General features: G+C 45.6%; 1 protein-coding gene across 1 annotated transcript in view; it reads left to right on the top strand.

The window, feature by feature from the left end:
* CHIA (chitinase acidic) overlaps positions 1-6,045 on the top strand; it is a 14,614-nt gene extending 8,569 nt beyond the window's left edge. The window contains exons 6-11 of the mRNA XM_004699186.2: positions 2,962-3,086; positions 3,266-3,389; positions 3,678-3,863; positions 4,742-4,861; positions 4,949-5,090; positions 5,777-6,045. Of these exons, the coding sequence (XP_004699243.1) occupies positions 2,962-3,086; positions 3,266-3,389; positions 3,678-3,863; positions 4,742-4,861; positions 4,949-5,090; positions 5,777-6,045 (966 nt within the window). The remainder of the gene's footprint in view (positions 1-2,961; positions 3,087-3,265; positions 3,390-3,677; positions 3,864-4,741; positions 4,862-4,948; positions 5,091-5,776) is intronic.
* The last annotated feature ends 7,762 nt before the right edge of the window (positions 6,046-13,807 follow it).

The following is a 13,807-nucleotide window of genomic DNA, read 5'->3' as shown; positions in this document are numbered from 1 at the left end:
GGGCAACAAATGTATAGATGTGCTTTACACAATTGATCTATGTATTGTGACGAATTGTATGAGCCCCAATAAATTGATTTAAAAAAATAAATTAATTAATTAAAAAAAATAATAATGGTGATAATAATAACAAGCCACATGTTTACCATATGCCAGGAATATAGGCATTCCGTGATATTTTACAAACTATAACTCATTTCATCTTCACATAATTCTGAAGGCACTAATAGATACTATTACAGATGAGGACACTGGGTACTAAGAAGTTAAGTAACTTGCCCAAACATCACTCAACTGGTAGGTGTCATGCAGTTTGATAATAGGGTCCTGTCTATTTTTTTCCCTGGTTTTGATTTTATTTATTTATTTTAATAAATCATTTTATTGGGGGCTCTTACAACTCTCATAACATTCCAAACATCAATTGTACTAAGCATATTTGTACATAGGTTTCCATCATCATTTCCAAAACATTTTCTTTCTACTTGAACCCTTGGAATCAGCTCCTCTTTTTCCCCTCTCCCTCCCCCACTTTCCTACCCTTGTGAACGCTTCATAATTTATAAATTATTTTTATTTTCATACTTTACACCATCTGCTATCTCCCTTCACCCATGTTTCTGTTGTTCATCCCTCTGGGGCCGGGGGGGGGGTACATTGCAATTGGTTCCCCTTTCTCCCCCTGCTCTCCCCACCTTCTCCCTACCCTCATCGTATCACTACTCTTGTTATTGGTCTTGAGGGTTTTATCTGTTCTGGATTCTGTGCATTGAGAGCTCTTATCTGTGCCAGTATACATGCTCTGGTCTAGCCAAATTTGTAAGATAGGACTTGGGTCATAATAGTGAGGGGGAGAAAGCATTAAAGAACTAGAGGAATGTTGTACGATTTGTCAGTGCTATACTGCACCCTGGCTAGCTCGTCCCTTTCTTGTGACCCTTCTGTGAGGCGATGTCTCATTGTCTACAGATGGGCTTTGGGTCTCCATTCTGACACCCTTATTCACATCTAAATGGTTGTCTGTCTGGGGTCTTCTGATGCCTGATACCTGATCCCATTGACACCTCGTGCTTCTTCCATGTGGGGTTCTTCCATGTGGGCTTTGCTGCTTTCCTGCTAGATGGCTGCTAGTTTAACTTCAAGCTTTTAAGACCATGGACACTATAGCTTGTAATAGGCAGGCACCATCGGCTCTCTTCATCACATTTGCTTATGCACCCATTTTGCCTTCAGCGATCATGTCAGAAAGGTGAGCATCACAGAATGCCAGATTACTGGAACAAAGTGTTCTTGCATTGAGGGAGGACTTGAGTAGAGGGCCAATGTCCATCTGTTACCTTAATACTTAACCTATATGTACTTAGACATAAAAAAAGGAAAAAAATACCCTATCAATAGTTCCAGGTCTGTCTGCTGCACCTTGTGAATGTTTTCTGATTAGATCTGCTGCAGTGCCAAACCCTGCTCCCCAAGTCCAAAGTCTATCTTTGGGAATCCTCGGGGACTTTGTTGCTTTGCTCCCCTTGCTGCTCTGTTGTGCTCCCTTCTTGTTACACTGTGGTCTGGGGTGGGAGTAGGGGGCCAAGATGGGCGGGCAGAGTGTCAGACCGGGTACAAGTCCTGCACTGTGTCTCTGGTGCTGGCTCCCCATAGCACTCTGGGTCAGTAAGGGAATGCTGTGTCTTATGGTGGGGCCTATGGTGGGGCCGATCCTACAGTCCTCTCTGTGCACTGGCTGCTCTGAGCGGGAATGTTGTCTTCGAAGCTTGGTGGGCCAGCATGCTGTTCTCTCTCTCTCTCTCTCTCTCTCTCTCTCTCTCTCTCTCTCTCTCCTCTCTCTCTCACTCTCTCGCTGCTCTGAGTGGGAATGTCATCTTCAAAGCTCGGTGGGCCAGGATGTTGTTTTCTCTCTCTCTCTCCCTCTCTCTGTCTCTCTCTCCCTCTTAGTTTGCTCCCCTGTGGTCTGGGATGACCTGGCCCTCCCCCCTGGCTGTGTCTTCAGTACTGCCTTCTGTAGTCATTCTTGGGGGAGGGGGGGGGTGGCTGACATAGCTGGGATAGGGACCCGCCCTGGCAGCAGACTTCTCTGTTAGTTCCCTGCTTCATGCCAGTATGTTGCCCTCAAGGCTTGGTGTCTATTATTGTGTAGCAACTGTTGGACTACTTAGTGAAGTTCTGGTGGCGTGGTAAATATGTGTTGTGCTGCTAACTGCAAGGTCAGCAGTTCCACTCCATCAGTCAACTCTGCAGGGGAAAGATGAGGTTTTCTACCCCTGTGAAGACTTACAGCCTCAGAAACACAAAGGGCAGTCAACTCTGTCCTGTAGGATCACTATGAGTAGGAATTGGCTCCGTGGCAGTATTGTTTCTGCTAATTATTAACAATTATTATGACTTAGCTTTTACTCTGTGCCAGGTACGGAGTTAGATGCAGGGGGCTAAGATAAAAATAAAACATTCGGTCCTCGGCTTTAGGAGCACGCAGTCCCCAGTGGAAGTCTGACTCCCAAGACAGGCGTGTTGATCAGTGTTGTGACGGAGGTAGGCAGAGAGTGGAGTTCCATGCTGCTCTGAGGCAGGGGCCCCAGAAAGGACTTCCGAAGAAAGAGATGCTTGAACGCAGCTTCTAAAGAAACAGTGTTAGCCAATTCAATGAGGGATGAGACCAGCACACACAACGTATGGACTCGCATGGGCAAGTGGATGAGTGATTGATGAGGTGCCATAGGCGGCCAGAGTTCCATCGTATGGGGCCTGGTATATTAGGTTAAGAAATGTGTGGGTTAGGTAGGTATAAAACGGATTCATAGTATCTCTCTTAGCTGCTTTGTAAGGGTGCTAAAAGACTAAATGAAGTAAGCTAAAACATGTGTAAGTACTTTGAAAACACACATATAGTTATTTTTATTTAGGGAGCTGAAAGCAGCTTCACTGATATCCTGCTATATTTTATTATTCCAGGAAATGCGTGAAGCTTTTGAGCAGGAGGCCAAGCAAATCAACAAGCCCAGGCTGATGGTCACGGCCGCTGTAGCTGCTGGCATCTCCAACATCCAGTCTGGCTATGAGATCCCCCAGCTGTCTCAGTGAGTGGTGCACCTTATCCTCAAACTCCTCTGGGAATCCCCTAGGCAAGATAGACTTGTCCTTGTTCTGTCTTGCTGTTTGGGGACCTTGATTAAGAGTCTTTGGAAGTAGTATCTTTTGCCTGAATGAATGTAGAGTGTGACCATCAGAAAATTTCAAATCTTTTATCCCACCTCAGGTACCTGGATTACATCCACGTCATGACCTATGACCTCCATGGATCTTGGGAGGGCTACACAGGAGAGAACAGCCCCCTCTACAAGTACCCTACTGACACTGGCAGCAACGCCTACCTCAATGTGGTGAGCCCCTGTGCAGATGCACATGCAGACGATGGAAGTTGTTGTAAATTACATGAAGAATTACTTGGAAAATCAAAATAAACTCTGATAATGGATCACTTGGACCCCTGCCCTCCTAAGGGGCCTGTCATGTTATAACAACTCTAGTTCCACCAAAATATTTGGGGGAGAAACTAATAAATCTATCATCAACATCATAAATTTTGCCAGTCGGCACACTGCACTAACATAGCTGTGAATGGGGCCATCCGCTGGCTGGGACCTGTAGCTAAGCCACTGCCGTTGCAGGAGTACGCCATGAACTACTGGAAGGACAATGGGGCCCCCGCCGAGAAGCTCATCGTTGGATTCCCATCCTATGGACACACCTTCATCCTGAGCAACCCCTCCAACACCGGCATTGGCGCCCCCACTTCTGGTGCTGGTCCTGCTGGGCCCTACACCAGGCAGGCTGGATTCTGGGCCTACTATGAGGTAGGTGAAGGAGTCCTGGTGGTCTAACATTTAAGCACTCAAGTATTCACCAGAAGGTTGGCGGTTGGCATCCACCTAGCAGGGAGAGAGATCTGGTCATCTATTCCCATAAAGATTACTGTCTGGGAAAGCCTGTGGGACAATTCTACTTGATCACAGGGAGCCAGTATTAATAGAAATCCATTTGTCAGCACTTATTAACATGAGGTAACATTGACTGATTGGTGTTCTGTAAATGTTCTGCATGGCGTTAGCCAGTAGACTCTGTAGAAACCTTGGCTCTTTGTTCTGTCCCCTACCTGCCTGAGTAAGACTTCAATAGTAAGCCTGGGTGGTGTAGGGGTTAGGTGCTCAGCTCCTTACTGAACCCTCTGTGTACTCCATGTGGAAAAGAGGCAGTTTGCTTCTATAAAGACTGTAGCCTTGACTGTGGCTAGTTCTTCACTGCTTTATAGAGTTGCTGGGAGTAGAATCCGACCATTATGGGAGAAGGATCCCTCAAATGCATAAAGTATTTACATTATTTGCTCACTTACCGAATCTAATATAAAAAGCACTTAATGATGTGCAATATCCCTTCAAGAAAAGCACATACACTTAAAGTCATTTATATTAACCCACGAAGGAATGAAATAAATATACCCTTCGGGTGACTGTGGGTTTCAAAGATCAAACATTAAGCATAAGGGCAGCATGAGAGCATTTGGGGAGCAGATTGATTTCCTTTATTGAAGATGTAAAATCCATAGTCAGAAATCCAGGGACAATCTCAATCAGGCATATGAAAGAACATTAAATGAAAGGACAAGTGTATGTTTGGTTCCTCCATTGTGGTTACATGAGTATTTAACGAATCTGGATTTCTTGGCTTTTTAAAGATCTGCACCTTCCTGAAAAATGGAGCCACTCAGGAATGGGATGCCCCCCAAGACGTGCCTTATGCCTATCAGGGCAATGAGTGGGCTGGTTATGACAATGTCAAGAGCTTCAATATCAAGGTAAGATCAGCTCTTCAGACATGGTGAGGTCCCAGCCTTGAGTCCCAGGAAATAACACAGCTCCTGGTGCTTTCTGTGCTTGAACAGGCTCAGTGGCTTAAGCAGAACAACTTTGGAGGTGCCATGGTCTGGGCCATTGACTTGGATGATTTCACTGGTACCTTCTGCAACCAGGGCAAGTTCCCCTTGATCTCTACCCTGAAGAATGCTCTCGGCCTGCAGAGTGCAAGTAAGTGACAGCAAGGAATGCCCAGGACATAGAACTTCTCCAACTCAAGACACAAGCTTCCCTTTTTTCCACCTCCATTGACCAGAGAACATCTTTCCACTGCTCTGGCTGACCTGACAGACAGATGCTACATGCTACCCCTAAGCTTCCATGGTAGGAGCTTTGTGCTCTTCTGGGAAACCAGCTCTACTTGGGTAGGCTTTCTAGTCTGCTAAGTCTTAAGGGTGCAGAAGAGCTAAGCATTTCTCTGCAAACACTTTGATTAAAACTCTTTCAGTCCATCTGAGGAGATTTAATAGGAAACCCTCACCTATGCTCATATCTCTAATCTGCAATCAGGGTTAAGTACCAACTCCCTAGTTTCTCCCAGCTGTCTCAGAGATTTCCTCTTATGTGCTCACAACTTATACCCAGATCCTAGAAAAGTTGTTTGGCACATACCAGGTGCTCAGTCAATATTTGTTGGATGATTTTGACAGTGTTAAAGGGAGAGAGAGCTTCTTTTTAAATTTCAGCTTGGCCTGAAATAGCTTTTTCAAATTCCAGAGGATGGAACTATCCTATGGTCCCCTCAATGTCAAAGATACAGAAGCTAACTGCACCCCAACTCCACTTTTCATCTCCTTCCAGGTCTCTTCACCTCGGGGCAAAGCTCACCAGTTTGCCTTTTGTGTTGTATGTTTCAGGTTGCACTGCTCCTGCTGAGCCCGTTGCCCCAATAACACCCCCTCCCAGCAGTGGAAGTGGAAGCGGGAGCGGAAGCGGAAGTGGAAGCAGCAGTTCAGGAGGCAGCTCTGGTGGCAGTGGATTCTGTGCTGGCAAAGCCAACGGACTGTACCCTGTGGCTAATAACAGAAACGCTTTCTGGCACTGCCTGAATGGGATCACGTACGAGCAGCATTGCCAGACAGGGCTTGTCTTTGACACCAGCTGTGATTGCTGCAACTGGCCGTGAACCTGAGCTGTACCTTCATTCTTTATAGCGCTCAAAGTCTCTTTTGCCTAGGACTCCTTAGTCCTACCTAGAGTTCTGCAATAAAAATGAACCGTAAAAAACAGGAGTATCATTAGTTTTATGTGATTTGGGTAGTGTGATGGAATCCATTGTGCTCCTGAAAAGTATATGTTAGGGTCCTGCTCGTTAGACCTGTAGGTGTAAGCCCACTTGGAAATCGGGTGTGTCTTTGCTAGGCTACTAAGGCCATACCAGTATGTCCTAACCCTAATCACTTCTGCATTATAGAGAGAGAGAATTAGACACGCAGTTGAGCAGAAATGGGAGACAGTGGAGGTCAGATGCCACATGAAGATCTCCAGAGAAGCCGAGGATGTCAGAGCAACAGAAACGGAAAGAACCAGGACTCCCCCGAACCAGACCAGAACTCGCTGCCAGACTCATAGCAATGCTGAGAGGCAGGGTAGAATGCCCCTGTGGGTTTCCAACACCCTAAATCTTTATGGGAGAGGAAAGCCTCATGCTTGTTTCAAACTGCTGACCTTCTGGTTAGCAGCCCAAGGCATAACCCACGACGCCATCAGGGCGCCTTCCTTTTTCTGAAAGCCGTGCCCAGAAGGCGGACATTCAGGGTATGCGAGTTACAGCAGCACTAGCAAGCTAAGATGGGTAGAGACCTCCAGATGTGAGAATCCAGTCCGTCCATGGGAGAAAAGTGATCAAAGAGAGTGTGTGGTGAAGCAGCAGAGCCAGCAGCCCCATAGACTTCAAGGTGCCTGAACGATCTCCCGGAAGGTTGAAAGTCTGTGAGGAGAAAACGTTTGAACGCGTGGCTCAGGGATTGAATGAAGGGCTGAAGAGGAAATGTGGACAGCCTGGTGAGTGTCCCCAGAGAGGAGACCAGCGATTAGTAAGATCGGAGGCCCTGGCCCCTTCCGAGGACGAAAGCTGGTCCAGCACCTCTCGTGTTGGAAGCTTTGGGAAGATCTGTGCAGTGGCCTCTTTTGGGGGTGTCTGCCCTGGTGTAGGGGCTATGCATTGACTGCTAACTACAGAGTTAGCAGTTTGAAACTACCAGCCACTCCCCTGGAGAAAGACAGGGCTTTCTATTGCTATAAAGAGTTAAAGTCTCAGACACTCTTAGGGTCGGTTCTACCCTGTCCTATAGGGTCACTACACCTTGAGGTCCAACAGAGTCAGCAGCAACTCGGTGGCCACGAGGTTTGGTGTTTTGTTTGGGCCTGTTCATGGCGCATGGATGTCCCGCTGGGTTCAGCGCCAGCTGCTGGGTCTGTACTATATAATCTCCTCTCGTTGGGCTGATGGTTGACTGGGGTGGGCGTCAGACTCCAGCAAGCCAATCAGATGATCACTCCTTGGAATTTTCCATTGAAGGCGAGGAATTGTCACTTAGTCCTGAGATTGCCTGGGTCTGTACTATGTAAACTTGGGAGCTTCCCTGACTGACGCTGTAACTTCCTTGAGGTTTGAGGAGACTAGAAAGCTCCCTGAGTCAGAACAAGAAGGCTAAAGCGGACCTGCAGGGAAAAAAATAAAACCACCATATATGATGGGCCACCTCACCAATGGCTTTCAAACTGCTGATTCTAGTTCTTTCCTAAGACAAAGTGCCTTTCTAACTTTGAATTCTGTGAAACATCTTTAAAATCATGGAATAAGTTTAAAATCATGGAATAACTTATGCTGCATACGTTTGTTCAATGTTGGTTTATTTATTTGCAATAGATGGGAATCTAGCTAAGATAATCAGAGAATAAAGACTAATATGTTATGGCTTGCTTATGGCGTTTTATGGGCCAGACTCTTCTAAGTAGCTTACGCATTTTATTTCTTTTATTTAGTTCTTACAGAAATCTTACTACTATTGCTACTACTACTACTACTACTACTTCTCACCTATCAAGTCAATTCTGACTCATAGCGACCCTATAGGACAGGGTACAACTACCCCTATGGATTTCTGAGACTGTAACTCTTTAAGGGAGTAAAAAGTCTCATCTCTGTGGAGCAGATGGTGGTTTTGAACTGTTGACCTTTCATTTCGCAGCCCAATGTGTTACACACTTTGACACCAGGGCTCCTACAACAAGCTTAGGAGGTCAAAAATATTATTAACTGCAAGAAACTGAAGCGCAAGAGGGCTGAAAAAACGCCTAGCATCACACAGCTAGTGAGTTGCAAAGCCAAGTTCAAACCCCGGAGTCTGGCTCCAGAACTCAGAGTCTTAACTGTGATGTTTTTACAGGCTGTCCTGAAACAAATTTCAATGCTTTCATAGAAGATAATAGAACTGATGGCAGTGGTGAAGTCTTCACAGCTTTTTGGATAATGACCCTTCACCCATTAATTCACTTACTCTTTATTACCGGACAGGTAATACTCCGTGGGACACAGTGGTGGCTCAGCAATGGAATTCTCATGTCTCCTACAGGAGACTCAGTTTGATAGCCAGTCAATGTACTTCATGCACAGGCACCCCTGATTGGTCAGTGTAGGACTATGTGGTGCAGCATGCTGAACAGGCTTCACTGGCGCTTTCTGATGGAAACAGAATAGGTCTAGAGACCTTCTTTCAAAAGTCAGTCCGTGAACACTATGAATCTCAATGGTCCAATTTGCAACTGGTTATGGGATGGCAGGAAACTGGGCAGCATTTCATCTAATTGTGTATAGGGTCAACCTGAGTTGGGGGCAGTTAGCAACAAGGAAGCCCTAGGAAATGAAGACTTAACTCTGATGAAGACTGGTACTGAATTATGGAGTATGATTTTTCTATCTATAGTCTTTTTAACTCCCTCCAAATGACTTTTTTCATGGGTAAGAGAAGGTGGGGGAATATACTTAAAGGAGTATCAGATTCAGTTGTGATTGTTAACAAGATTAACCGTGGTTGTAAAAGCTTGCAGCTCTGATGTGGAGAGTGATCAATGTTGCCATAATACTAGGCATAAAATGAGCCATTTAAAATAGAGGTAAGAACTAGGAGGCAAAGGGTATTTATAGAGGTCTAAATATAGGCATGTACATATGTAAATATATTTATATATGGCAATGGGGAAACAGATCTATCTGCATATATTTATAGGTTTAGTATTAACGTAGCAGATGGACAATGGGTCTCTACTCAAGTACTCTCCCAATGCAAGAACACTTTGTTCTGTTAAACTGGCATTCTATGATGCTCACCTTCCTGACATGATCGCTGAAGACAAACTGGGTGCATAAGCAAATGTGGTGAAGACAGTTGATGGTGCCAGGCTATCAAAAGATATAACATCTGGGGTCTTAAAGGCTTGAAGATAACAAGCAGCCATCTAGCTGAGAAGCAACAAAGCCCCACATGGAAGAAGCACACCAGCCTGTGTGACCACGAGGTGTCCATAGGATCAGGTAGCAGGCGTCAAAGAACAAAAAAATCATATCATTGTGAATGAGAGGAAGGGCAGAGTGGAGAACCAAAGCCCCTCTGTAGTAAATTGGACATCCACTTATAGAAAGGTCTCAGAGAGGACATGAGTCAGGGTGCAGTATAGCACTGATGAAACATACAACTTTCCTCTAATTCTTTAATGCTTCATCCCCTCCCCCTCACTATCATGACCCCAATTCTACCTTACAATTCCAGCTATACCAGAGCATGTACACTGGTACAGATAAGAGCTGGAAACACAGGGAATCCAGGACAGATAAACCTCTCAGGACCAACAATGAGAGTAGCGATACCAGAAGGAGAAGGGGAAGGTGGGGAGGAAAGAGGGAACCAATCACATTGATCTACATATAAACCCCTCCCTGGGGGACAGACAACAGAAAAGTGGGTGAAGAGAGACATCAGTCAGTATAAGACATGAAAAAATAATAATAATTTATAAATAATCAAGGGTTCGTGAGGGAAGGAGGGCGGGGGAGGGAGGGGGAAAAATGAGGAGCTGATACCAAAGGCTCAAGTAGAAAGAAAATGTTTTGAGAATGATGATGGCAACAAATGAACAAGTGTACTTGACACAATGGATGGATGGATGTATGGATTGTGATGAGTTGTACAAGCCCCCAATTAAATGATTTTTAAATAAATAAATAATAAAAATAAGCCATCTTAGAAGCAAGGGGGATCTCATGACCACCAGAAATAAGAAGAGGCAGGAGTAGAGCACATCCTTTGGACCCCAAGATCCTTGCACACTGAACTACCTTGGTCAGGCAGAAAGCTGTAACACAGAGCATGAGACAGAAGGCTGGACTTCCTAGTCCATGGAGCAAGTAAAACTGAGTGCCTTTGGGCAGGTGGCTGGCTTGTGGAGTGGAGTGTCTCAAGCCACTTGATTAGGGGATATAGGTTTACTGACACCTGGAGCTAGAACTGCATGTCTCCAAGATGAGTTTAAGGTGGAGTGATATACCTTTGGGGGCACTTATTGGCAACCCTGAAAGAGTTTTGTAACATTGCCTGAGCAGGACAGAGGTTGAGAGACTATGGGACTGAAAAACCAAGGACCAGAGAGAGGCCTCCCTGTGGCACAGCTCAGAAGAGGTTTTTCTTGTCCAAATAATTGTATCTTGAACCTTTGTAACTTGTTAACTTTGGGCTTCGAATGTTATCCACAGCCTTCTGCAAACTGGGTGCTCACCCTTTAAGCTCAGGCATGAAATTTGGTTTTTGTTGTTTAGTCCTTAGCTCGCACAGATTGGTGCGCTTCTTCCATGCCGCCACCGCTTGTTTGAAGACAAGGCTTTCAGACCCCAGCCATTATTCTTTCTAATAGCCATCTATTTTGTTCACCACACGTTGCTATAGCATCCATATTGTCAGTGATTTCCTCAGGAGGGTGAGCATCAATCAGCGTTACGTCATAAGAACTAATTGTTCTTAGATTGGGCCTAGGATTAAGTGCAAGCCCAAATCCTTTCATATATCCCAGTACCATTGGTTCTTGATGTTACCTCTTGAACGATTGAGGGTCAACTGTTCTTTGTGGTGCGGTGATTCCATGTGTTCTTTCCATCTTCTGTTGGCGCTCCCTTTATCGTTCAATATTTTGCACATGTTGTTGCTAGGTGCCACCGAGTTGGTGCCAGCCTGTAGCTACAACAGAAGGAAACACGGCCTGGTCGTGTGCCGTCCTCACAACTGTCTCGATGCCTGTACATTCCATGTTCTGGTTATAAATCCATGTCTACAGTTGTTTTCCTTATTGTTGAGTCATGCCTCATCAGCAGCTGAAGATCCAGAAAGTTTTGCACCATCCATGTCATTATGGTCCACTCCACTCTGAGGAGGCAGCTCTTCCTCGGTCAGCTTTGAGCGGCTCCTCTTCCCGCACTCTGTCTGACAGTGACCTGCGGCTATTCACGAGGCGTTCAGCACCTGACTATGTTCCACTGCTGTTCATCAGGTTTCCAGGGGCTAATTCCTCAGGTGTCCTCGTCTGTTCTTAGTCCGCAAGCGCCACTGAAATCCGTTCACCTTGGGTGACCCTGCTGGTGTTTGAAATACCAAGGACATAGCTCTCAGCAACGCCTAAGTCTATGGTGTGGCAAACTGACAGAAATCCTGCTACAGTTTCACAGTAATGAGTCGCTCAAACAAGTGTTGGTTATGAATCCTATATGTGCAAGGAGAGGATGGGTACAGCCGAGATTCCATGCCATTATGACCTCACCTCCCACAACTCCTCTCTCTCTGCACTTCACCTGGCAGCCTCCTTGCTGGCCCCCACTTCTTTTAGGCCTTGGTTTCTTAGTACACATTATGACTCTCCCTCATCCCGTTCCACCTGTCTCTCTTCTTTACTTCCTCTGGGACTTTCCTTAATGCCATCCATCTCACAATGAAGCCTTTTCTGTCCACCCCATGTAATATTAAAAGCCTCTTTTTCTCTTCTCCTTCTGTGTGTTCCTTTGTTCCCCCTTGACATTGACCGCTACCTAGCAACACACATGTTGCATGCGCTCTGTCTCCTCCAAGGAGGCCTGGAGGACTTCTCAAACTTTTTCTACTCCTTTTCCCATGAGAAATTTGACACACGGGCAATTGCTATCAGAAACACCTCAGACTCATTTACACATTTGACTTTGAATTAATGTTCAGTTGTTGCCTATTCAGAAACCTCTTCAGCGTTGCGAACTTTTTTTACACCCCCCACATTCAGTGTTGCAACCCCTTCCAGGGTTGAAACTCCTATTTTAGAAGCCTTGGAGGGGGTTATGAATTGAACTGATAACGGCGAGGCCAGCAGTTGAAACCACCAGCCATCCCGAGGGAGAAAGATGAGCTTTTTACTCCTGTAAAGATTTGTGGTCTTGGAAACCCACGGTGGCAGTTCCATCCTGTCCTATAGGGTCATGAAGAGTTGCCATCAACTTGGTGGCAGTGAGTTTGGTTGGGGTTTGGGGTCTGTCTCCGCCACTAGAATGACCGTTCACGGCAGCAGGGGTTTCTGTTCACTACTATGTCCCCACCTCCTAGGACAAGGCCTGGCCTATTGTGAGAATTTAATAAATATCAGTTGAATAATACATGAATAAGAGCGAGAAGGGAAACAGGAACTAACAAGTTGATTATTCTAAGCATCAGATTGTCCGTCAAACACACTTTCTGTCTTCGATGTGGCGGATACTGTCTGTATCCCAGTGAGGGAATTGGGACCTTTTCAGGCTACATCACTTGCCCAGCAGCATGTCATCGGTAAGTAGCAGGGCTCATTTTTAGAGTTAAGCTCTTCTGGTTCTCGTTCCGCACAGCGCTATGGTGACAGCAATGTCACAATGACTTGAGTGGGCACCATCTAGAGGGGAGCTAATGCTTAGGAGCAGCCTGTCTTAGTCACACCCTTTTCCCACCTTGGTGAGAGCTCATAGGCGAGGGTAAGGAATCATGGAGGTAGAATTTGAGAGAGCCAGGATAATTGAAAATCCTCTGGAGGACCTTCTCCTCCTTAAAGCGAAACAGAAATATAAGAGGTCTACACAGTCAGACATACTGACGGAAAGCTTGAAGAACAGGAGAAGCGTGCAGTACGGAAGTTTGTTTGCCCAGCCATACCTCTGGGACTTTGTAAACGGTAATCACAGTTTTGGATTCTAATTCATATCAGGGTATTCATTCCTTTAAGTTCTGAAGTAAAAGGGGAGAGGGGGAATAGGTTCTGGATCAGAATATGGGTGGACGAAGGCTCTGCTCACCGACTGTTGAACCTTGGCAAAGGCCAATACCTATTCAGATGTAGGCCCACAATCTTTGAAACCTATTGTCAAAAATATATGCAGCAAAGCACAGACCCGTTCGACAACTTCCTGTGTACAATACAGGGACTGCGATTGCATTCTTCAAATTAGGCTGCCCTTCTCACCTTTTCCAGTTAGTTCCTCCCTTGTTGCCATACAGAGGCGATCTGGTGGTGAAGGGGGTTAATTACTGGGCTGCTAACTGAGAGGTCAGCAATTTCACCCCCCAGCACATCCATGGGAAACAGGTGTCACAGTCCGTTTCCATAAAGATTTACAGTCCTAGAAACGCCGTAGGGCAGTTCTGCTCTGAGTCCGAATGCACTCCATGACATTGGATTCAGGTTTGTTGACATAAACCCATTTCTCTCTAGGATCCCTATCTTACCTGTCAGGTGCTGTTAACAACTTGATGGAGAGGGTACCATTTTTTCATTTGCACAAAGTGTGTTAGATGCCTGTTTTTTTTTAAATCATTTTATTGGGAGCTCATACAACTCTTATCAGAATCCACACA

The sequence above is a fragment of the Echinops telfairi genome, unplaced genomic scaffold (genome assembly GCF_000313985.2).
Source record: "Echinops telfairi isolate 266 unplaced genomic scaffold, ASM31398v2 ScPeMD7_443;HRSCAF=831, whole genome shotgun sequence".
Taxonomy (NCBI): domain Eukaryota; kingdom Metazoa; phylum Chordata; class Mammalia; order Afrosoricida; family Tenrecidae; genus Echinops; species Echinops telfairi.
This window is presented reverse-complemented; position numbering and strand designations above follow the sequence as displayed.